This window comes from Prosopis cineraria, unplaced genomic scaffold (assembly GCF_029017545.1).
Source record: "Prosopis cineraria cultivar Desert tree isolate PC_DT_omini unplaced genomic scaffold, ASM2901754v1 PC14, whole genome shotgun sequence".
In the NCBI taxonomy this organism is placed as follows: Eukaryota; Viridiplantae; Streptophyta; class Magnoliopsida; order Fabales; family Fabaceae; genus Prosopis; species Prosopis cineraria.
The window spans coordinates 29421457-29448211 of record NW_026555345.1 but is presented as its reverse complement, the minus strand read 5'-3'; the positions used below and the strand labels follow the sequence as shown (position 1 = coordinate 29448211).

General features: G+C 30.3%; 1 protein-coding gene across 1 annotated transcript; it reads left to right on the top strand.

Moving 5' to 3' along the window:
• The first annotated feature begins 13344 nt into the window (after positions 1-13344).
• On the top strand, positions 13345-14313 carry LOC129292462 (acidic endochitinase-like). Its single transcript, XM_054930012.1, has one exon. The coding sequence runs from the start codon at positions 13345-13347 to the stop codon at positions 14311-14313; it is 969 nt and encodes a 322-aa protein (XP_054785987.1).
• Positions 14314-26755: the final 12442 nt, after the last annotated feature.

Sequence of the window (26755 nt, the reverse complement as noted above, 5' to 3'; positions counted from 1 at the left end):
TACAATAAAAATAGCCTAGTATAAGTACTACCTTAATAAACAAAACACAAATGCGCGAGGTCATCAAATTAATCAACTTATTGCAATCCCCTTTCAAAACCTCAAACAACTAATTAATTCCCCATATGCATTGTCCATTTGCCACGTCAAATAAACCTCATGGGAAACGAAGAAAGCAATGTCCAAAGGAATTCACTTTGGAAAGCATGCCTCCAAAGGCAATTATTTACCCAACGAGATGAGTATGAGGAACTGGAAGCCCCCACCTCAAGGAATGCTCCGGCTCAACGTAGATGGCTCTGTTGTTGCCAGTGGACTTGCAGCGTGTGGAGGTACTGTTCAAGATTCTCAAGGCAACTGGGTTTCGGGATTTAGACATAGCTTGGGTCGATACCCAATAGCAATTGCAGAGATGCTGGATGCTCAGACGGGATTACAGATATGGAAGCAACGAGGTCTTGATAAAATCCAAGTGTTTATTGATTCCTGGATGCAGTGAATCTTATTTGGAGGGATAATCTGATAAATCGTCCTTTTGAGACGGATATTCAAAACACACGAATACTTGTGTGTGAAACTCGGGATGTTACTTTGCACTATGCCCGTAGGGAATGTCTGCAGGTCGCCGACTTTCTGGCAAGACAGCTCACTTGGAGGAGGAATGCCTAATCGTTTTTGATGAATTTCCAGATGTCTATATTAACTTAGGCTTGAATCTTATTAGGTCTGTTAACTACTAGTCAAGCTTTTGCTTGCCTTTCGTGTTAAAAAAAAAAAAGAAAACCAAAGAAAAGAAACCTCCAAAACAGTACGTTAAATGCAAATCCAGATCTGTTCCCGTTCCCTGCATCTTGCTACTAGTCATTGCTTTATGCTCGAATTGCAAAGTACATAGTTTTCCTCTACTGTGCTTCCCTCCTCTTCCCCCCCACCAAAAAAACTTTTTTGGACGATATTGGGGATTCATTTAACTGGGTTTTTTGGTACATGGTTCAGGTTCTAATGTCACATTATATTCATAAAGAATATTTTATTATTTTTTGTCTTTTGTAAGACGGCTTCTTAATCAACATGTTTTTCTATATTATTAGGTTGGGGGGTGTTGTGTGCTTGTATGTGATGTGAGCGTGTGTGGACCCTTCTTCTCTATGAGGAAGGGTTAATTAGATAGGATAGTTAAAAAAAAATTATTGTTTAAAGAAAAATAAAAAAAAAATTAAGGAAGCCATGGCTTCCTGACCCTATTCCCTTGTTTTAGCCACTGCCTTTATTGATGCTCAACATTGTACCAACGTAAGGCCATTTAAAAATGGGTAATAAGAGTATTTTTACATGCCAACTATTCAATTAGTATTTTAAATTTACATATGATGCAATTTTTGCTTTTAGTATTTGAAAATGGTGTGTTAGGTTCGCTGCAGTTAAAAAAGTTAAGTTGGATAGTTTGTAGATAAAAAAAATACAAAAGATGACTTAAAATCATGGAAATGGACCATAAAATTGCGCATAAGTAGTATATAAGAAAATTAATTTTGATTAAATCTCTAAAATAATGGTTAATTAGAATCATATTTTTTTATTTTATGTGGGTGAAAAATAGTATTTGTATCATGTTATTTATATGTAATTAGAAAACATGATTGATATTAATTTTCTTATAGTATACTCATGTGAAATTCTATGGGTCTCTTTATGTAATTTTTCAAGTTCTTTTATGTATTTTTAAGTCAATTAATAGTTAAAATCAACTTTTTTAATAAAAAAGTGTTCAATGCATTATTTTCAAATTAAATGTTGAATGGAGAAATTGCATCACATAAAAGTTTAAGATACCGGATACTCTTAAATAAATAGTTAAGGGACAAAAATATCATTTAATCCTTTAAAAATATCACTTCATGATGTGGGAAGCAATTAGGGAAAATCACAATGAAGCCACACCCAAAGAATTCAATTACCCTAAAGTCCTATGAAATGCTCAAATTGCTACCAAGTCCCAAATTCTTTATTACAGTAGCACCCTTACATTATCTTATATTTTTTAAAAAATATAATCCATCTATCATTGTCGCTAAAGCTCTGGCCACCAATGCTGAAGCTCTGACCACTAGTGCTAGAGACCTCCTCGCCATTGTTGCCAGTTGCTGAAGCTCCAAGGATTGGCGGTGGGATTTTTTTTTTTTTTTGAGAAGGGTTGTCTTGAATTTTTTTTTTGGAAGGGTGATCTTTGGAGGATTAGAACCCAATATCACATGCTTCCCAAAATATTACTTACTTAAACTCGTTTTTTATTTTCTTTTGTCATGTTGTCAATTATTATTTACTTAAACTCAAATTATTATTTCCTAATAGTTAAATTGTCATTATCTTTTGTCAAGTTGTTATTTTCATATACTCAAGTTATAATTTTTCTTTACCAAATTATCACTTTTATACCCTCAATTGTTATTTTCTTGAATTTTTTTTCGATATTCAAGTTATTATATTTAAGTTATTATTTTCACATATTCCAGTTGTGATTTTTATTTTTAACCAAGTTGTCATTGATAATGATCTTTGAAAAGCCACGTGGTTGGTGTCGCTCATACGGTGGCTCAAGTTTGACAAAAGAAACGAAGACAGGGGAGCAAAAGCCGGTTCTTTCGCCACGTCACACGGCAATATTGTCCCTGCATGTATATTTACGTATCTATCAGACAGGATAATGCATTCTGCCATGATTTTTACAAATAACATCTTGTATAACAGTAACTACAAAATAATGGCAACCTGAAGGCCTAAAAAAAAGAACAAAATAAAATAAAATAAAATAAAAGAACCGTGTCGGTTGTATAAGGTATGAGAGAAAAAAATGGGATGAAAGATAAAAAAAATTTCTATTAATTTTATGTAAATTTTTCTAATTTTAGAGCTTCTCAATTTATGTTAAAAACTTTTCAAAATAATTTCTAAGTTATGTCGATTATATTTTTTAATTTTAGAGTGCACGTGAACACATTTTATAAGTTCTAAATATTTAATAAATTAAATTCTTATCCCAAAAAATTAAAATAAATTTCATTAGTTATAATTTATTCATCTAGAGTTATTTTTTATTTATAAGTTACTCCAGAGAGTTTTTAAAATAATTTCTAAAGCTTTTAGAGTTACTCATAGTTATTTAGAGTTTCTGAAAATTATTTTCTATTGCCCCAATATAATCCTATAGTCATTACCTAACAACTTTACAAATCTGTCCAGTTCTTAGGATCTCTTTAATTTTAAATTCACCTAAATATAATTATCTTAGCTGGAACAAACATTTTAGGATACTTAATTGGTCTTAAAAAAACGCAACCCACTCTTAAAATATCTGAATATGGCTCCTCAACAATTTTTCTCGCCAACCACTTGCATTCTCTTCTCTCAATCTCTCAGCAGCTGCGGCCGCCGCCGAAACAATAAAAAGGATATAATACCCTTAAATCAAGCCTATGGTGGGCCACGTGCCTGCCGTTGGTTTTATAAATATTTTTTTTCCTTTTTAAATGCTTTTTCCCTTTTTTTTCTTTTCTTTCGTTTTTTTTAAATTCTATAATTAATATTTTTTTTCTTTCTTTCTTATATATGTATATCAAAATTTTTACTTCCCCCCATGTTCTTTTAATACTTTAAATATCTGGTCTAATTTATTTACTATTAATCAAGGTGCTTTTAAAAACCAAAAAATTAAATCATAAGTGTATTTGGTTTCAATACAATTTAAATAATATTTAAGTGAATATAATTTCTTAAATTTAAAAAAATTTAAGATCCTATTTACTTACTTTCATTCATAAATTTCTCATTCCTCAAAAATATGGTTTGAAATTAAATCAACAAAATTTATCTCATTTTGAGTAAATTCTCCTTACTCAAATAGTTGCATGGTAAATTCAAATTACCATGGTATGGTTTCTTCTTAATATTAACTAAGTCCTAAAACTTAAGATGTTACGATTTTATCTTAAAAGTCCTAAAACTTAAGATGTTACGATTTTATCTTAAACCTTAATGCTATACTTGGTAGGAGAGAAAAGTGAGAGGGATAGAAAAGTAGGAGGTGGGTGAATAGCATTTTTTCTTGCTTGGCTATAGAGAGAAATGGGAGAAAAATAACACATAAGACCTACATGTTTTCACCTCTAATTTTTCTTTCCAAATATAAAGAGGTTTTGGAGAGAAAATTTTATTTCTAAATTTACCTACCAATTTTTAAATTTTATATTTGTAGTATAGTTATATTTTGATATTGGACTTTTGTTAAACAAGTAGTATATTTAATTTTTAGATTAATTAGAAAAATGCTAATTATAAGTTTTTAGGTAAGTTCTTATATTTGGCTGTAGTTTCAAAATTTTAAGATTAATATATATTTAATAATTTAATAAATAACATTATAAATTGGATAAAATAATTTGTAAATTTGTTTTTATTCAATCAATAATATATGATGTAAATTATTATATATAATATGTTAAAATATCAAATTTCATTATAAATAAATATTTTTATAAATAATAAAATTATTATTGTCGATATAAAATTAACATTTTTCTTTTCTCCTCGTTTTTCTTGCTCAGCCAAGCATGCACAATGAAAATATCCTATTTTCTTTTCACTTTTTTTTATCTTTCATCCTTTCACTTTTCTCTTCTCTCCATTTTCTCTCCTTTTTATATATTTTCCCTTGTGAGCCAAGTGTAACATAATTTAATCTATCTTAAATGCAACCTTATCATATATTTAAGCCCAAAGATAATTTTAAGAAACTTCCTGAATATGGAATTTAATTACGCTGAAGTTTTATAAAATGCCCAAATTACTACCAATTCCCAAATCCCTAATTACAAAAATATCCCTACATGTTTTAGTTGCTATTTATCTAAATTCGAGTTGTTATTTTTTGATACCTAAGATGTGATTCTTCTTTGTGAAGTTATTATTTTAGCATACCTAAGTTATAATTTTTTTTACCAAATTGTTTTTTACTTAAATTACAAGTTATTTATTTTTTATACCTAAATTGCCATTGCATACAAGTTGTCATTTTTATATACTCCCTCCATTTAAAAATATAAGGCATTTTTTGAGGAGTTGGATGTTCAAAAGTATGAGACATTTTTAATCTTTTGAGGTTTAATCATTATTTTTTTTAAAATGCCCCTATTGATAATGACTTTATATTTATTATAGGATATTTAATAGAGACAAATATAAAAAGATAAATTTAATTAGAAAATAGATAATTAACTTATTGAAATATAAAATTTAATTAAAAATATTTTATATTTTTTATAAAAGGGAGTATTTAAATTGTTATTCTTTCTTTTGTCTGGTTTTGTTTAATAATGGTTTTTTAAAAAGAAGGGTCGTTGTGTCTCTGGTGGTTCATATGCCGACGCAAGTTTGCCAAAGGAAACGAAGACAGGGGAGCAAAAGCCGGTTATTTCGCCACGTCACACGGCAATAGTGTCTTCGTCGTATATTTAGCTATCTATTACAGTAGAGAATACGTTCCAGTGTGTGTTTTTTTTTTTTTTTTTAAAGAGAATAACAAGGCAAACCCAAGCTTGGACGGCACGAAATACAAAATCTAGTATGTTTTTTAGAAATAACATATTGTGTAACAGTAACTACAAAATAATAGCACTTCAAGAAAAAAAACTTTAAAATTCTCCTCAATATAATTAATTACTCTTAATTTTTTTTGACAATTGAGCTTAAAAAATGACATATTATCAATAAACTTGAGAATATTTAATTCTGTTGAGTGATAATTCTATCAAAAAAATTAAAATAAAATAAAAGAACCATGTGGGTTGGGATGAAATAAGATGAAAAATGATATTCAAATTTTTACCTAAAAATTAAAAAATAGGAATAATAAAATGTTTAGTCCCTTCTTAGCCTCAATTATCTATTTGATCTCTCCAAATTTAATTTTTATAAATTTAGTTTCTTATATTATCATTTAATAAACACAACAAGATAAATATCATGATATCAAATACAAGGGTGGAGCCAGAGAATTTTGTTAGGGATCGAAATAACAAGGCATGTATGATAATTGAAAGAATATTAAATCTCTATATATCACTAAAATAATATAAATATTTCAACTTATATATTTATATTCAATTTTACTTATATATATATATATAACAAAAATAAATATATATTTTTATTTTTTAAGTTTTGTTCATTAATTTTTCATGATATAAGAATAATTAATTATCATGTTTATGATAAAATTTTTAAAATTTTCTTCTCAATATAAATTATTATTAAATTGGTGAAGATTTTATCTTTTCCATGAGCAATGAATAATTTAAATGTATCTTTAGGATTTAAAGTTTTGTTTAATATAAAAAAATTTATTACTTGCTTATTAGATTTACAATTTAATTTTTTTACTTGATATATTCCTCATTCAATATATTTTAGAATTTTTGTTGTAATACTTTATAAAGTTTGTTAGTAATAATTTTTATAATTTCTTTCATCAAATATAAAATAAAAAAATAAAATAAAATTAATATTTTAAGAGCAATTGTAATGTTATCTTGTTGAAAATAAGTACTACCTACGTTAAAAAATGTAAGGTATTTTTAACAGAATCTCATCATTCAATAAAGTAGTTACTTGCTTTTAAACTAACCTTATCTTTTCATATTTGTCCCTATTAAACACCCTATAATAAATATAAAGTCACTATCAATATGGGCACTTTTGAAAAAAAGGCAATGATTACATTTTAAAAGACTAAAAATGTCTTATATTTTTTAACATCAAACTCCTCAAAAAATACCTTATATTTTTTAACAGAGGAGTATATCCTTACCCTATAACAATTATATCTTTAAGTTAATATAACAGTTGGACTATACATGTGTAAAAAACTATAATAGAATTGGAATGGAATTCCATCTAGTTTCTGAAGGCTTCTATAATGTGTCTATTTAGAGGGTTGAAAATATATAACATTTATATTTTACTAAAAAAATTAAAAAAGTTAAGGAACTATGACCCCTGTTGGTTCCCCTGTTTTACAAATAATGTTAGTTTGCTATGATTTGCTTTTCACTCTGTTAATGGCTAATAATGGGAAAGTAATTGCCTAGTCCAGATCAAATTAGTCATCGTGCTGACTATATGATAGATAGATAAAATGTAGCGAGAAAAAAAATTTTACGTCATTAAACGTTGCTAACATTTTTTTTTTGTGTGCAAAAAACGTTGCTAACATTATTGCAAAACGTTTTCTTCAGTCCATTTCAGCTCTCAACCACGTCCAACACATCGGTGGAGTTCAATCGGAAGTTTACGAATGGAAAAATTTCAGTGAGGAACTCTTAATCAGAAATAATGAAAAAGAGAACCTCTGAATTTGTGAAATTTCACTAGAGGACTCGTATGGAATTTCTGTCAAATTTGTGACGAAAATAATAAAATTATCCTTTTTTAAATGAATAACATAAATAACTTATTTGTTTCCACACTGTATGTTGTTTATTTACTTATGAAATGTTATTTGTTTTCTCACTTTACTTATTTCTACTCCTGCTTTCACTTGATTTTATTCCAGGGCCATAAATAAGTAAAGTGGGAGAACGAACAACATTTCATAAATAAATGAACAATATATAATATGAGAACGAAAAAGTCGTCTTATCATAAAACCAACATTTGAAATGAAATCAAGTGAAATTAGGCCTGTAAACAAGTAAATTAAGGAAACGAACAGCATTCTGCAAGTAAACAAATAACAAACAATATGAAAACAAACAAGTCATTTATATTATTCATTTAAATGAGGGAAATTTTATTATTTCTGTCACAAATTTGACAAAAATTCTGTATGGGTCCTTCAGTGAAATTTCACAATTTCAAGGTCTTTTTGTAATTATTTCTGGTCAAGAGTCCCTCACTGAAATTTTTCCTTTGTGAATTCATCCATGTCATCTGCTGGCCAGTCGTGTCATTTTCTCATTTTTCTTAGAGATACAGGGACTTACATGTGCAACTTTAAATTAAATAATATTCCTCCTGTACAAAATTATAAGATAGTTTTAAAAATATTTTGTTAATTCAAATTATAAAATATTTTGATAAAAATAAAATTTTATTAATACAAATACTTTACCAAAACTCCGTTTTTAAAGAAGTTCATTCATTTCTCTTGTTTCTATGAATCGATTTTGCTTGCCGTTGCATTAATTGTGATCACAAATTTTAATTTTCCAAATTCACCCCTACACAATGCAGCTCGTGATTTCTCAGCCAAAACATTATGAATTTGGTTTCCAGTTGCTGTCACTAAGCACCAATTAAATAATGAAAAAAATATGTATGGGTCCCGTTGAATAAATTTATTTATAAATAAGATATGCGAAATTCAAAAACTATAACTAAATTTTTTAACCTAAATATAATTTAAAATGAAAGTACAAATGTAACATTGCTTTTACTTATTGGATATGTGGAGGTTTAATTGTAAAAACTTGAAAATATAGTTATAAATTACTAATAAAATAGTTATAAATAATTAGTGTTAAACTTTGTTAATAATGCATAGTTGGTTTATTAAATATGTGAAGCTACCATTATAAAATATCAAATGATAGTTATAAATTATTAATAAGATAGTTGTTAATAATTAGTGTTAAACTTTATTAGTAATGCATGATCGATTTAATTATTAGATATGTAAAGTTATAGTTGTAAAATATTGAAATGATAGTTAAAAATTACTAATAAGGTAGTTGCATACAATTAGTATTAAACTTATAACATACATGATTAGTTTAATTATTAGATGTGCAAAGTTATAATTATAAAAGTTTGAAATGATAATCATAAATTACTGATAAAATAGTTGCAAATTACTTGATTAATGTAATGTATTTTAATAGGGGCATTGTTATTTTTACATCTCAATTTTAAATTACATTTAGGTTTCAAGGGATTGGCTATGTTTCTGAAATTCATGAAACTTACTTGTAAACAAGTCTGCTCTACAGGACCTATATGTAATTTTTTCAAATAATTAACGTGAGAGTTAAGTTATATGAGAGAGAGGAGGACAAGATTTTAAAAATCAAACCAGTTATTTAATTGACTAAGATAAATTGTAGATTGACTGTTCTTTGAGAAAAATTGAGGATGATAAAGTTACCTCGAAAATTAACGATATCTTTCTTGCACGGTACCACATTACCACTATAAGGCATTGAGGCTACATTTAAAAATATCACTTCATGATGTGAGAAGCAATTATTGAATGTGACTTATTGGATAGAAGGAATATAGATAAATTTAATCAAAGAGGCATGCAATTATCACATTAGAACTTTTAATAATTCCATAACCAGTAATCACCTATGTCAAGTGCCATTATATTATGAATTTAAAAGTGCTACACATACATATACACATACATACATACATACATATATACATACATATATATATATATATATATATATATTCCATTCATCCACATCATATTCCGGCCGGCAACCTTGTCGTTTTCTCATTTTTATTTTATTAGCTAGAGATATAACGAATTGCATGTTAGCAACTTTAAATTAAATAGGCATTCATTAAAAAGATATATGATGAACCGAATATGGATGAGAGAGGCTAAATTTGATCTAATGCTAATCTCATCATTTAATTAAAAAAATCTAACATTAATTACACGTTCCACGCAAACGTCTTATTTTATATTAGCTGCTTGATTGGTTCTTGAATAATAAGTAAAATAATGACCCTCCCCCCAGTAGATTCGTTTTTTATGCTCATCTTATGATGAGCATCGTGGTGCTCAGTACCAATTAACAATGCATTTTGTAGTGTTAATTTTTTTAAGTGCAGTGTTAATTTTTTTTAGTCATAAAATTATTATAATAATAATAAATAAATATTATAAAATTATTATTTTAATATCTAATAAATAAATATATTTAACTTGTTAAAATTTGACATGAACAGTTCAAGTAAAAATTGTGGTCTAAACAGTTCAAAACTGTATTAAAAAAATTACAAAAAATGACTTAAAAAGTTTAAAATAGGGGTTGAGTTTAGTAGAATGAACTGTTTCTTACTATATAACAAAACAATGTTTAAATTTTTGTTAAAAAGAAGTACTTATATTTAATACCTCAATCATGCTTTGAATGATATTACTTTTCATAGATGGATAATTGTGCAAAATCAATAAAATAAAAAATAGTTAGTTACAGTTCTAATTTTTTTTACTATAATTCTCAATTGTTCATACCAAAATTTATATATGAACTGCTCAAGTCAAATTTTAACAAGTTAATTTTATTATTTATTAAATATTAAAATAATACTTTTATAATATTTATTTATTATTATAATAATAATTTTGTGATTTAAAAAAGAAAAAAAATTAACACTGCAAATGAAGTGTTAATTGATGCTGACCACAAAAACCGAATCCTTTCCCATTTTTCTTAGCGCTGCAGAGAAATAAGATTGGAAGTTTGCAATTTGAATTAAATAATACATCCGTTAAAAAGTATGTGTCCAATGATGTACTTCTTCACCTTCCCATGCACCAGCGGTGACACAGTTATCATTTGTCTGCAAATTAAATAAACGATGTATATATATATATATATATATTGTTTTTTTTCCTCGAAGTGTGTATCTATCTTGTTATTGTGGTAATCATGCTCAAGATACAATTGAATATAATATGTGGTTACTTCTCTTGAAGAAAATTCAACCCTTGTTTTGCCATGAAATGGACTATAGTATCTTCCACTGCAAATTAAATGAACCTCATTTTGCTATATATATGTGTGTGTGAATGTAGGCTGATTAATTTTTTTTTATCTAGGCCAAAAAAATGTGGCCTGGGCGTTTTGGCCCTCACGCTACCAGAATTCAATTCACATTGCAAAATGAAAATTTCACCGGATAAAATTTGAATTTTTTTTAATGTTATAAAAATATTAATAAAAATTGACTAAAAATTTGAAATAAAACTTTAAGACGAAACCGTTCAAAACTTCAAATTTTAATTTTCCCCATACAGATTTTATCATTGTCCGTCATGTTTTCTTTTGTTTTGTCTTTTTTTTTTTTTTGGCCTGATGTCTGAATTAACAGAAGGCCTAGCCACTCTAGATTAGAGTAGGCTTAATTTAATTTATTATATATTTTTTGAGTGTTTTGATATTTTGTGAAGAGATCATGTGATTGAATATTTTATGCAACCGCACGTGTAAATTAATGGACTGCACCTAATCAGTGTTTTTTTTAATTCAAGAAATTAATAAGCCTACGAATGGATTTCTTTTTGTCACTCCTCATTTTATGAATTTTTTTTTACAAGAAAATTGTGGGTAAATATAATTGTTGATCCCTATTTCCTTGCCCACAACTGGAAGGGATGGGAATTCCCGTTTATGTTGGAGATGCGTTACTGTAGATTATGGAATAAGACATTAAATCAAAGTTCTTAAACAAATAATGAATGAACTTCAAAATGAGGAAAACATAGATTGCCTTCAAATCTTGCTCCGCAGTCACCACTGGCGACGAGAAGCATTCAGATTTCAGGGAAGGGACGTGCAGGCGGGAGAGGCTTTGTATCTCCTTTTCCATTCCCATCGTCTTCATTTTCTAATTTCAAGATTAATATTTAAACAGTTTAAATTTAATCTCTCATAATTAATTTTTTTTATAATCCAAATGATTTAAATTTTGATCTAAGAAATAAAAGAAAATGGGAAAGGAAGAAGAGAGATCAGAGTCTGTGTCTTCAATTCTGGGAACAAGCCTGGGTGTGGATATTCCAAAAGGGGAGTCTTTCAGAAGCTTTTCTACTGATCATGGGACAGTTGAAGCACACATGGTGGTTATATTATATATGTTACCTCTCTTTTAATTTATAAAACATTTTTAAAAAAGATTTGATATTTCAAAGTATAAAATACTTTAAGAAGATTAAAATTTTATTGAATAGGTTTATTCTAATATCACTCTTTCTCTCTTTATTTAATTTCCATCACTCTCCCTTTTCAATTATTCAATATATTAAATGAATGGTGTTTTTAGAAGATCATATTTTTGTTTTGAAAAAAATAATGAAATTTATATATCAACTGTCCATATTTAAAATTTTTAAAATAAAATTTATGAAAATTATCAAAATTTTAATAAATCTATTTAGCTATTAATTTAGTATGGACTCTCCTCATTTAAATTAAATGATACAAGTTTAATATTAAATTTTTATAATTTTTATAAATTGATTATGTAGATTAATTACTCCATAGTTTATATTTAACATTTTGAACTTATACTTTTTAAAAAGTACTTTTTTTTAAAGTGGCAATTAAGAAATTATCTTTATTTTTAATGTTTTATTTATAAAAATAAGATATATAAAAAATCAAAAATTTAATATTAAATCTAAACAATCTATAATATATTTGAATAATTAATTTATAAAATTTATAAATTAAAAAATGTCAATATTAAGTTAAACCGTCAAGATTAAATTTGTCTTGTCTTGATTGATAATACACATATTTTTTATAAATTGTTTATAAATTTTGTCTAGTATTTTCTCTTTCTTGTTTCACTTGTTTCAATCTTTTCATCTTTCAATTACTCCAGTAGTTCTATTTACAAATTAGCTTCAGCATGCTTTATTAGTATAAAAAAAAATTTAAAATTCATTAATTTTGTCTTAAAATTTAATAAATTTTTAATTTTTTTCCTATCAAACATATATATATATATATAATTCAATAACATATTTTTTCTTTTCAACATTTAATAAAGGGTAAAAGAGAAAATTTGTGATGAAAATTTAATAATATGACTTATAAATAAGTCAAAAATAATTTTTTTCTCTATCCTATAGATAAGATCGTATTGTTTATTGAACACATCCCCTATCTCGCTGCCCGTATTAAAAAAATAATTTTTCATCGGAGTTTTGTTTTATGTTGGATGCCTGGTTCCTGTGTTAAACCTTGAACGCACAATGTAACATCTAATATTCCATCCCTCCCACACTTTCTTAAGTTGTCGCATTGCTCAGATATATAAATGCTTACGTAACTAAATTATTATTTTAAACGCACTATATTAAAAAAAAGTTGTCATTCCTTTACTCCATATTTTCCTCATGTGAACTGTTTTTTTAAAAGGAGAAAAAGGAAAGAAAGAAATTTGACGATAAGGACCCTAGTCCTAGCCCATAATAAATAGGTTGTTTCCATCGCTCCATGTACAACAAGAAACCATTACCTTCGCTTATTCAATCGAGCTCGTTCCATGGCTTCCAAAACACAAGCTTCGTCTATCACCCTCCTTTTGCCCTTGTTGCTGTTGTCTCAGTACTTCAGCACATCCCATGGCTCTACCTATCACTATGTCACCTACTGGGGCCAAAATTTTACCGAAGGAGAAGGAGAGTTGGATGCAGCATGCGACACAAACAGGTACGAGATAATTAACATAGGATTCCTCAATGTCTTCGGAAACCATCAAGCTCCAGAAATAAACCTGCCAGGACATTGTGAAGAGTACTCCGAGGATAACCCTTGCTCCAAATATGCCTCCCAGATAGCCCATTGCCAATCCCTAGGCATCAAAATCTTCCTCTCTCTCGGAGGACCCTCCGGGAGCTATACACTGTCTTCAATTGCAGACGCCCAAGAACTTTCAGACTACCTCTGGACCAACTTCCTCAGCGGGGAACCCGGTTCGGAAGGTCCACTCGGAGATGTGACCTTAGACGGCATTGATTTTGCCATCGAAAGTGGCGGGAACGTGTATTACGATACTCTCGTGGAATTCCTCAACCCACACCGTACTAGTGAAGGTGCTCGGTATTTCTACCTATCAGCGGCACCTCATTGTGAATTCCCAGATGACTACTTAAACATGGCCATCCACACTTGGATGTTCGACTACATCTGGATTAGGTTCTATAACAAGGCTTCCTGCGAATATTCTGATGGAGATGCTCATAATCTTTTAGAAGCATGGGACGTCTGGATCACCCAAACCGTTGACAAAAGTCATGCCTTCTTTGTCGGCCTCCCCGCGTGTGAGGGAGAAGAAGGATATATCCCAATTGCTGATCTCAAAAGGAAGGTCATTCCAAAAGTTAAATCGAGTGCCTTTTTCGGGGGATTCATGTTGTGGGATGATCTTGTTTGCAAGTATAGCGACAAGCTCGAGGCTGATGATCACCTTAAGGCTCCAATTGCAATAGAGAACCTGAAACAATCTGCCTAAGATGCATTTTATCCTCTTGTATTAAGTATTTTCTTATATCCAATATTGGACACTACTTCTGACACTGATGAGCTATCATCAATGTCAAATTAAATAAAGCTTTCCTTAATTAATTACTTTCACGAGTTTTTGTATGCAATAGCAGTATATCTAGTCTTCAACTCTGCATCATCTATTTTAAAGTAAGCTAACAAAAGGCCGAAGATGAACTGAATTTGTAGAAGTGTGTGTGTGTGTTTGTGTGTATATATATTTATATATATAATATACTTACATTCTGTCCCAATTTTTGAAACACTTTCAGATATACATATCTATAAAGTTTAATAAATACACTTTACAACTTTATATTTTTAAAATAAAAATAAAAATTTTAAAAAATGCTCTTATATAATACTCTATTCATGAAAGAATATTAAAGAGAGATACTATAATGGAAAAGGTAATATTTTTGTTAAAGTATCTTATATTTTAAAATATTAAATCTATTACAAAAGAGTATAATTTGGGACGGATGCAGTATCATATATACTAAGTACATAAGTTTCTAATGGGAATAGAGTAAGAAAGAATCTAGTTGTTAGGGCCTTCTTGAATGCACAGCTAGGGATCTCATCTCTTCATCACTGTGATATGTAACAGTACGGAGCCACCCCTTGGGCCTCGACTCGGTACTGGACTCTGGCCCATCACTGGACCAAAGCCGACTTTCCCACAGGTGGTACTGTGGTTATTCCTCACCACTGCCTCTCCAGGGTCTTTTGGAACCTCCCCAGACTCGAACCTCCAACCTCTACCACCTTAATGAAGTTGAGGCGAAGTCTGGTACCATTGGGTCAAGTGACTCAATGGTACCAGACTTCGCCTCAACTTCATTAAGGTGGTAGAGGTTGGAGGTTCGAGTCTGGGGAGGTTCCAAAAGACCCTGGAGAGGCAGTGGTGAGGAATAACCACAGTACCACCTGTGGGAAAGTCGGCTTTGGTCCAGTGATGGGCCAGAGTCCAGTACCGAGTCGAGGCCCAAGGGTGGCTCCGTACTGTTACATAAAAGGCGCCTTTTATGTAACAGCCCTCCTGGGTCACCACTGCCTCTCCAGGGTCTTTTCCCAGGCGCTGGACAACACACATGTCACCACATGATTGCCGGCTTTAGCCCAGGTGGTACTGAGCGTATTCCTCACCCCACCCTCACGGGGGTCTTTTGGAACCTCCCCAGACTCGAACCTCCAACCTCTACCACCTTAACGAAGTTGAGGCGAAGTCTGGTACCATTGAGTCAAAGATTTGAACTAACTAAATTTTGATATGAATAGACCATATTTAAAATATTATCATATATTATATTTATTAAAATAAAAATTTATAAAAATTATAAAAAACTTTTTGATAAATTTTTTATTTTTAATATGGTCTAGATTTAATTTGAAGAATCTAATTTAATATAAAATTTTTTATAATTAATGTATATTGATTATCCAAATAAACTAATATAGATTAAATCTAAACTGTGTAGAGTACATTTAGGTAGTCAGTATATAGCAATTATAAAAATTTTAATATTAAATTAGACCATCTAATTAAATCTAGACTATATTAAAAATAAAAAAAATTATTAAAATTATTTCATAATTTTTATAACTTTTTATTTTAATAAATATAATATATAATAATACTTTAAATCTGAACGATCCAAATTAAAATCTACATGATACAAATTTCATCACATAGTGCCGAAACGAATCTCGCACAGCTAGATGTTATCCAATGAATGTATTGATATAAAATGAATTTAATTTAACAAAATGATGCTTCTCTTGCATTCGGTGGCGCTCTGTTGTAATATGTTTGCTTGCAGGACCACGATCGCAATCTTTGAATTCTTATATTTATAAATAAATATACATGTCAATTTTTTTTAAAAGATGAAAATAAAATAGTTGTATGCGTCTATAAATATAAAAAAATATAATTTAATACTTAAAAAAAGAGCATAAGATCCCTTAATCAATACGTATGCAGTTCTGTGCCACTATATTTAATTTTAAAATATATACCACCTCGATCATGATGTGAGAAGTGACAAACTATTTATATTATATTAAGCTTCATCAAAAATAATTTAAATCATTTAATAAAATATGTTGTATTCTTTGCTTATTTTTAATTTATTTTTAAATTTCTAGACGTGATATTTCTTTTATAATGGGATATTTACATGACAGAAGGAATAGAGATAAACTTAATCAAATAGGCTTGCAATTATCACGTCATTTAAACTTTTAATATTTCATGATCAGTAAGTGTCTAGTAGCATTATTTTTCTTTATGAATTTAAACGTGCCAATCGTGTCATTTACGCTTTTTTTTTTAAGAGATACAGAGAATTGTAAGTTTGCAACTTTGAATTAAATAATACATTCAAAAAAATATATATATAGGTACCGAATATCAATGAGCGAGGTTAAATTGGATCTAATGCTGGTCTCGTTACTTATAACAAGCATTAGATCTAATTAATATACATGCAGGTACGTTAGTACGTATATGCTTGCATACTTAATTAATTAAAGTCTAAATTTTTCTTTGATGAATGCATGAATATGTGTTTTGCATACCTAATGTTAAGAATGGGCGCTAGGGCATGACCGCCAAAAAACAAAAGGGGAGGACAAATGGGCAAAGAATGATGGAAGAACACCACTACATTCTTAACTCAACCTTAAACCTTAAGTTTATGAATTATTTTCCTTTATTATATATTAATTAACAATTTCAATTGTATCCGGTGCGAGATTGCCATATCGGTTTAAGTCTATTTATACTTGGATAACCTAATTATAATCTCTTTTTCAAGTGTAAGTCCACAAACTTCCTGTATCAAAGACATCTCATGAGGCCAATTGAAAAAAGTCCCTACTCTTGCTATCAAGGCCAACTCAACTTTCTAAGCTTTAAATAATATGGCACACAAATACTTGCTACAGTCAGGATCGATATCATTTTTGGGTTCAAACATGTGCACAATGTGCACTTGCAAGTCTCAGGAGAAACCTAACTCTAATGAGAAGCGAAACATCAATAAATGAAAATAGATTTATTTGATTCTTCTAAGATGGAAGTAAATGCATCCATCCATCTTCCTCCACCTCTACCAATCAGTTTTTGCTATTTGACACTATTATCGAATAGCACCAAAATTAATAAAAACTATATTTTATTGTAAAACACAACCTAAGTTATCTCTCTAAGAGTCAATGGGTTAATTACTTGAATTATGATTATGAAAAGCTAAAAAGTGGGGGGATTTTCTTATGATGAAATTAATTTAAAAAAACTAAATTAAAATTAAATAAATGAAGGAAATTCAATTGAGAAAATTACCAAGAACAAGAAGGGAAATTAATTACAACCCAAACACCTAAACTTAATCTTCCTCGTCCAAAAATAAATTAATTTTATTTAAATTTATTATTCTGATTTTATTATATATTTCCCAAATTATCATTCAAGAATTAAACAAGGAATTAAGTTATAGATAAATTAAAATTTCCCTTAACCCACAACCTAACAAATGTTTTAGCCACACCAGAAACAAAACATGAGTAATCACTCAAGCTAAGCCAAATTGCTCTTATATTACTATATCAATTGATTATAGCAAGCAAAACCTCATATAAAACTTATAACCTAAAAATCATGCAATAAAGCTACTCTAATCAGCAATAACAATTAAAGCATAAAATTTAGAGGTAAAGAGAAGAAGAGCAAATTGAAATAAAGTTAAAATAAAATCTTCCCTAAATATCAAGGTTTTATATAGAAAAAAGTGTAGATCACCTTTATGTTGGACAGAATTGAGTGAGAAGAGTATGTTGGAACCAAATGTTGTAGATCAAACAACTCAGAAGATTGGGTTGATTAAGCAAAGATTGATAACAGCTCAAAGCAAGCAGAAGAGTTACGTGGATAAACGTAGAAGGCTATTAAAGTTTCTAGTAGGAAACCATGTGTTTTCAAGGGTTACACCAATAACGAGAATTGAGAGGTCAATTAGAGCTAAGAAGTTGACTCCTTAGTTCGTTGGTCCTTTCGAGATTTTGGTGAGAATTGGACCAGTTGCCTACAGAATTGCCTTGCCACTACAATTATCAGGTGTATATGATGTATTCCATGTATCTCAGCTCAAGAAATTCCAACCAAACCCTTCTTATATGATCAAACCACGGGAGATTGAGCTCCGAGAGAATTTGACTTATAAGGCTGAGCCAGAACGGATCATAGATATGAAAGAAAAACAACTGAGGAACAAAACTATACGATTAGTGAAAGTTTTCTGGTGAGGCATAGTTCCTGACGATACTACCTGGGAGATAGAGGATAGTATCCCCATCTATTTTCATAGGTATGTGTTTGTGTGTTTTATGACTTTTGGGGGCAAAATTCTTAAAAGGAGGGGAGAACTGTAACTGTAACATCCCAATTTAAATTTTAATAGTTAATTTAGGTTAATAGAAATAAAAAAAAATAATATTTAGAGGTAAGAAAATTAGTAAGAGATGATTATTAAATCTAACTTAGGATATAATTCTAAAAAAAAATAAAAAAAATTTTAAAAAAAAATAATTAAAAAAAATAAAAAAAATATATTATTAAATTATTATTATAATAAAAAAAGGAAAAGGTTTGCAAAAAAAAAAGAAAGAAAACGTGCGGCCGCCTCAATAGTAACAATAGTAAAATAATAATAATAAAGAAAGAGAGAAAGAAGAGAGAGAAAAGAATAAAAAAATATGTGGGACCCACTGAATTTTTATAAAAACTCACCTGTTGCTTCATTTCTTCATTCCTTTTTTCGTGCGTGAGCTGAGGCAGAGAGAGAGCATCTGTGAGCCAAATTCACCGGTGCTGAATTTTAAGGTAAGAGTTTTTAATAGGATATTTAGGGTGTGATTTTAAACTTTTTAAGACTAAGTAAGTGTTCTAAAATTTTTTCTTAGTCATCCTTCTTCTTTGGTTTCTGAGTTTGTAGTGGTAGAAAATTTAAGATCTGGAAGAGGGATGAATTTATGTTGAATAAATATGATTTTTGAGGTTGTTAGTAGTATAATAAATATTCTAGAGTATAAATTTATTGGTGATCTTTAAATTTGTGGCTTATGGATCAAATTCTAAACTAGATCTGAAAATATATGTTGATTTATTGAGGTTTAGATGATTATTTAGGACGAGAAATGAATTATTATGGTTATAGGATTATGATTCTAAGCTAGAGACTCAATTTTTAATTTTGGGTATTTTAGGTACGAATTTATGAAATAAAAAGAAAATTTTGATAATAGAAATTAGTTTAGAAGTTGATTTTTAGATTATTAATGTTTATTGATAATTAAAAGAGGAGTTAAAAATTTTACTTAATAGTATTAACTATAGATTTGTATTAAGATTGAAATTAGGAATTATGTTATATTTTTAATTCTATTATTAGAATTATTTTATTAGTTTCAAAATTGAAACTAATATTTATAAATAATATGTTATTTTGTAGATTGTATTACTGGTGGAGATTGTGGTGAGAGAGAAATTTTAAGGAATAATTTATTGAAAAAGCCACAAGGTAACCATGCTTTTAATTTGTGATTAGTGTTACTTCATGTTAATTGGGTGATTATTGAGAAAATTATGAATTTTGTAATATTGTATAATTGTGCAATATTATTATGAATTTGTTTATTTATTGTGGGAGGTGTTGGGAGACTTGCTATTATTGTTGTAATTATGTGCCACGTGGTACGCCCCTATTGGAGCTCAATAGGTGGCTTGTAAGGGCTCGGGCTAATCTACCTTTGGTCGGGTAATTTAGCACCGAGTGAGGGCTACGGCTCGAGGTTAATGGAGGGATATAAGGATGGTTGTTTGTGTGTATTGTAATATTTCTTATATTTGTTGGAATTATGTTATTTTTAATTTTCACTTAATAAGTACACACTTAACTGTTTGTATACACTATCATAAATTGGCTTTGGTTACTGAGACTTTTGAGTCTCATTATGTGGTTAACAATTTTCAGGAGAAGAGCCACGAGTGACACGTGGAGGAGTCGCAGAGGCTTAGTGGTATAGATCCACTGTCTCTTTTGGGTATTTAATTTATGATTTATAATGTGTTATATTGCCAATATTAGGGCTTTTTGTTTATTATCAATTATATGAATATATAAATGTAATCATGCCTTTCAAACTATTTCTATTTTTGGTACAATTTGGATGACTGTAATTTTAATATTTGGTTTACTTTGGATTGGTTAAAATGGCATGATTATAAGGCCAAATAACTGGCTTGTGTTGAAAATTGACTAAATTGCTTATTTTACTTGTTGGGAGTATAAGGATGGATAAATGTGATTTAGTTTACTTGTTGGGAGTATAAGGATGGACAAATGTGATTTAGCCTAATGGCATGTGGGAGGTAAAATTTATCTGAAATGTTATAGTGTGTGAGTTGAAGCCAATTATAAAATATTTTATATTGAAATTATTGATATAAAAATGTGTTGGGTGGCTGTAACCCAACTATGGTTGAGTTAAATTATTTAAAAAAAAAATTTGGTATGTTACAATTTTTGGTATCAGAGCCACATGTTTCAAATTCTTATAAATTATGAAATTGTTATACATTAACCTAGTTTATTGGCAATATACATTATTAAATCATAATACTTCTCCATTATTTTCTTGTCTTGAGATTAGTGTTAACTTAATTATGTGACTTCCATCCTTTAGGAGGGGAGAGATGGTGTCCAAAACTAGGAGAGGTGGCGAAATTGCCGGTGATTCTATAGAGCCAATAGGAAATGACATACCTTCACTGCCACAACCGGAGCCCACACAACAACAAATTGGGCAGGGCGAGCCCATACAGTCACAATTAAAGCAGGATGAGCCAACCATGAGGCAAATGATGAATTTACTATATAATCTTAGTGACCGCATTAAGAGACGAGAAGAAGAGTTGGCCGCTTTAAGATAATATAAGGAGAATTCCAACCGAGAGGGAAATGGCCAACAAGAAGGAAGCCATACCAAGGTATTCAATGCGAGCCAATCTGCTGATGAAGGCTTACCTCCTTATTCTCACCATAAGACTAGTCCGAAGAATGTGAGTCTCCACTCTGAGTAACAGACATCCACGATCACAAAGATTTGGAGTACTTTTCGTAAGTTTAATCCTCCTACTTTCGATGGAAATCTTAAGCCAGCGGTGGTTGAAGAATGGATAGATCAATTGGAGAGTATTTTTCGTATGGTTGTGTGCACTTCTAATCAAAAGGTGCAGCTGGCAATATTCTTACTATAGAAGAGTGCTAAGAAATGGTGGGAAACATCAGGACCGAAGGATGATTCCTCTCTTATTTGGGAAGATTTTAAAGCCATATTGTTCGAGAATTATTTTCCTACTGCACTGAGAGCAGAAAAGGAGGCTGAGTTTCATGCATTTCGTCAGGGTGATCTAGATGAGGATGAATTTATTGAACAATTCTCAGAATATCTAAATACTCCACTTACCTCCAAAAACATGAAGATACAGAGTGGATGGCTGAACGATTACTAGAGAAGGCGAGGCCTGATCTAAGGGAACAGTTAGCCCCTTTGAGATCAAGACATTCAAGAGATGTCAATGAAGCATAAGCTTCGAATAGTTTCTCGGAGGAAGAGAGAGGCTAGATTAGAAGCTGATAGAGAGAGGAGGAAAGAACCTCATGGGAAGCCCCTTATCCACACCAAACCCATTAGTGGAGTAGAGAAGAGGAGCAGTCAAATCTTTGGAGGCTTTAGAAATTAGAAGAAGAAGGGCTACTATCATAAGGGCCAGAGCTACAGAGGGAATCAGAGTGGAAGTCAGGATCCTATAGGAGCCCAAGTTTTATTACAAAGATTTCAAGTTTTTAACGCGCCCACTCAGTTCCCTCATTTTTTATTTTCACTCTATTTCTTTCATTCCATTGTCTCGTTCTTGCACCTCGTCTATTCCCAAGAATAGTCACTAAGTCGGTGTGTAGCTGATCGTTAAAGTTCCCCACTGCAACGTGCTCCATCTCTGCATCGAAGTTTCCTATCTACGTGCTGTTTTAAGATCTTCACCGTTTCGAGATCGCCAGTTCCAGATCGCCGTCGTGAAGTCTCACTTTATCATCTTCGCTGTCAGTTTTTGAACGTTCCACGTCATTATCTGAGATCTGCTCTGCCATCGTGTTTTGACCAACACGGGTCGCGAAGAAGACAGATTTGCTTCGCGTGTCCACATTCGCCTCTCAGCTTGAAACTAGAGGAAGTGCACCATGAAAACACCTGATTTTCACCTTGAAGGTCGTCATCAATTGCCACCGTGAAGACACCTTTTTATCAATTAATATTATAATGATATAGATTGATATATAGATTTTAGAATAATTTTTTTTATATAAAATATATATAAATAATTTGTGATTGAAGTTATTTATATTAAAATTATGAAGTATTTGTAGTTGATAAAGTTAAATGTAGTTTATGATGAATGGAAGATAATATTGTAGAGGAAACTATTTGAACTTTTTTTATGTACGAATTGGATGAATGTATTGTTTGTAGAATTTTATTGTTTGGTTATTTAGGAGGTTCTTCTATTAAGGAAGACTATCAATTTTTTTTAAATTCTAATATTTTTTGAATTTGTTAATCATATTAGTGATATGGATCATAAGTGGATGTCGGCTAATCGATCATCTAGAAAATATTGTGATGGTGTGGATGAGTTTATTGAGTTTGCATTTTATTATAATCAAGACCCTCGTGGAGTCATATGTCCTTGTTTAAATGTTGCTATGGAAAAAGCGTAAGGCCAATAGAATTGAAAGATCATTTGATATGTAATGGGATTGATCCAACTTATATTTGCTAGATCATGCATGGGGAGACAAGAAATAATGCAAGTGATTGGAATGATAGTGCGAGCTACTTAGCAGCATTGATCATGGTAGTGGGACATATAATGTTGACCATCTTGACGAAATAATTGATATGATTGAAGAGGATCTTTGGGATTATCCTGAGATGTTTGAGAGGTTGAAGAGTAATGTTGACACAACCATTGTACTCCAATTATAAGAAATTCATAATCATAAATTATCAGTTGTTTCTGAATTTATACAACCTAAACCTACTAATGGATGGAGCAACAAGAGTTTCACTGATTTACTTGAACTATTGTATAAGATGTTGCTAGAATACAATAAGATTCCACATAATACTTTTAAGGCTAAAAGAGTGCTCTATTCTATTGGAATGAACCATGAGAAGATACATGCATCTCTAAATAATTGTTTCCTCTTTCAAAAAGAGTATTCAATCTCAGATAAGTATCCAAAATATGATGCATCATGGTACAAGAGAAATGGATGTAGTTTGGCGAAGGCATTGTTGTATTTCTAATATATACCAAGATTTAGATGCCTATACAGCATTGCAGAAGATGCTAAACACTTAACATGGCATGTTGATGAGACAATTAAGGATGGCAAGCTACAACACCTTACAGATTCTCCTCAATAAAAAAAGTTTGATCTTATGATCCTTAAGTTTAGAATAGAAGTAGAAACATATGCCTTGCATTAACCACTGACGGAATGAACCCTCATGGCATGCAAAGCAATACTCATAGTAGATGATTGGTCATTTTGATTATCTATAACCTTTCTCTAGTATTATGCATGAAGTATAAGTTTATGATGCTGTCATTATTGATTTCTAGGCCTCGACAACTAAGAAATGATATAGATGTGTATTTAGCTATGTTGATAGAAGATCTGAAGATACTGTGCGAGACAGGTGTGGAGGTTTATGGTGGGTATAGAGAAAAACATTTCATCTTATGAGTAATGTGTTTAGCACCATAATAAATGACTTTCCTGCCTATAGCAATTTGTCAGGATATAGTATTAAAGGGTGAGATATGTGTCTAGTTTGTGAGGAGCACACTTGTTCAGTGCGATTGGAACATTGTAGGAAGAACATCTTCATTGGTCATTGAAAATTTTTATCGCAAACACATCATTACGGATGGTTGAAGAAGACCTTAAATGGCCACCCGGAGAAGGGTAGAGTTCCTTTTCCATTAACCAGTGAGGCAGCTCTTTTAAAAGGTTAATGATCAAAATATTGAATTTGAAAAATCATTTGCAAGTAAGATTGTTAAGAATTGTTGGAAGAAGAAGTCAATATTCTTTGAACTACTATATTGGAAGACCCTAGATGTTAGACATTTCTTGGACACGATGCATATCGAAAAGAATGTCTACGATAGTCTTATTGGCACGTTACTCCACATTTCAGGAAAGAGTAATGACAATATTAATACAAGGATGGATTTGATTAGTATGGGGTTAAGAGAAGAGTTAGCACCAGAGAGGAGGGGAAATGTACTTTTTTACCTCCAGTAGCTCACACCTTGTCTAGAAAGGAAAAATTAGCTTTTTATAAATTCTTGCATGAAATAAAGTGCATAAGGATATTCTTCAAATTCCAATAACCTCATATCCATGAAAGACCTTAAACTAGTAGGTCTCAAGACTCATGTTTGTCATATCATCATGAAAATTTATTGTCGGTAGGTATACGATTCATTTTGCCGAAAAAGGTGCAAGCCATGATTATCAATTTTATTTCTTCTTTAAAGCAATTTGTAGCAAGGTGATTGACCTAGAGAAAATACCAAAGCTTAGAACATGAAATAGCTAAGATTTTAAGCAAGCTTGAAATGTATTTTCTACCTTCGTTCTTGGACATCATGGTCCATTTATCATTTTACTTAGTTAGAGAGATAAAATTGTATGGTCTCGCTTATTTAAGATGGATGGTACTTAGTAGAGAGTTACTTGAAGGTATTAAAAGCATATGTAAAAATCAAAGTTAGCCTGAATGGTGTATTGTTGAGAGGTATATTATGGAAGAAGCAGTTGAATTATGCATTGAATATCTCTTTAATGTGGATGCCATTTTAGTTACCAAAGTACTCAAAGGGACCTATAGGTGAATAGGGTGGAATCATTGGGAAGAAACTCATTAGCATAGATAAGACACAATGAGAGCAAGTTCGCTTGTATGTTTTACACAAACACTGCAGAAGTTGAGCCATATGTCAAAGAACATAAGGCAATAGTTAAGATTCAGAATAAGGGTAAGAATGAAACTTGGCTAGCAATATATCACAACTAGTATTTTATATATTGGTTTAGAGCTCGTATCTCTGATGAGTCTCCCATAAAAAAGGTTGAGGTTTTTGGCTAGGGGTCTCAAATTTGAAGTATTTTCTTACACAGGTTATGTAATTAATGACTTTACATTTTATACCAAAAGTAAAGATGGTCGGAGCACTATGCAAAATAGTGGTACAACGCTTATAACTTAATCAATACATGACTCTAGTTTAAAGACAAGAACCTAATCTATGCAATGATGTCATATTTTGAGATTATAGAGTACTTTTGGGATTAGATTATATCAAGTTTCGTGAACCTATCTTTTGTTACACATAGGTTGACATAAAAATGGCTCTCAAATTGATAAGTAGGGTTTTATTCAAGTAGATCTTAATAAGGTGGCTCATAAAGATGAACCATTTATTTAGGGTCACAAGCTCAACAAGTGTTTTATATGTTAGATCCAGCGCATAAAAATTGGTCGATTGTTCTTTTAACAAATAAAATAAGGAGAAATGAAGAGGATGAAGATTTCAATGTTGAAGATGACCATTTCATGGCAACATCATGGACATTTGATATTTGATCAGGGATAATGCCTTTTATGTTAGAGAAGATCACACGGAAAGGGATTTAGATTGATGGATATATAGAACACACAAAAGAAAAAAAAAACAAATCTTAATACTTGTAAGATCTTTCTTTAAATTTTCTTTTATTTGTTAAAAATTTACTTTTAGTTGTTAAAAATTTACTTTTAGTTATTAACAAATTTCCTTTTTTTTTCTTTTAGGTAAATGGCTACCCTACCTGAGAAGAGTAGTGATGCTCCACCACTGAAGAAGAAGCATTAAAGAGGTTAAGCAAGGTAAAATTGTTATGAAAGTAGTGATACAGCTCGAGCAGCTGGTTGTAAATTTTAATACATTAGAATGATAAGGGGCTAACTAGTTAAATCTCCTCAGTTGATCAGTTATATAGGAGTCTTACCTCATCATTATTGTGCCTTATTGCATTGCAGATTGGAGAAAGAAAAATACCCACAGCTTAAAGAGGCAAAAAATAATTCTAGGAAGATCTGCGTATATGTTTTTTTACTTAGATGAGAGTAATAAGAATTACATCATGAGAAAAACAACATATGCTTTAGAGAAACTTTCAAGCTACTCTTACAACATATCATCTCAAAGATGTAAATGGAGAATTCAATCC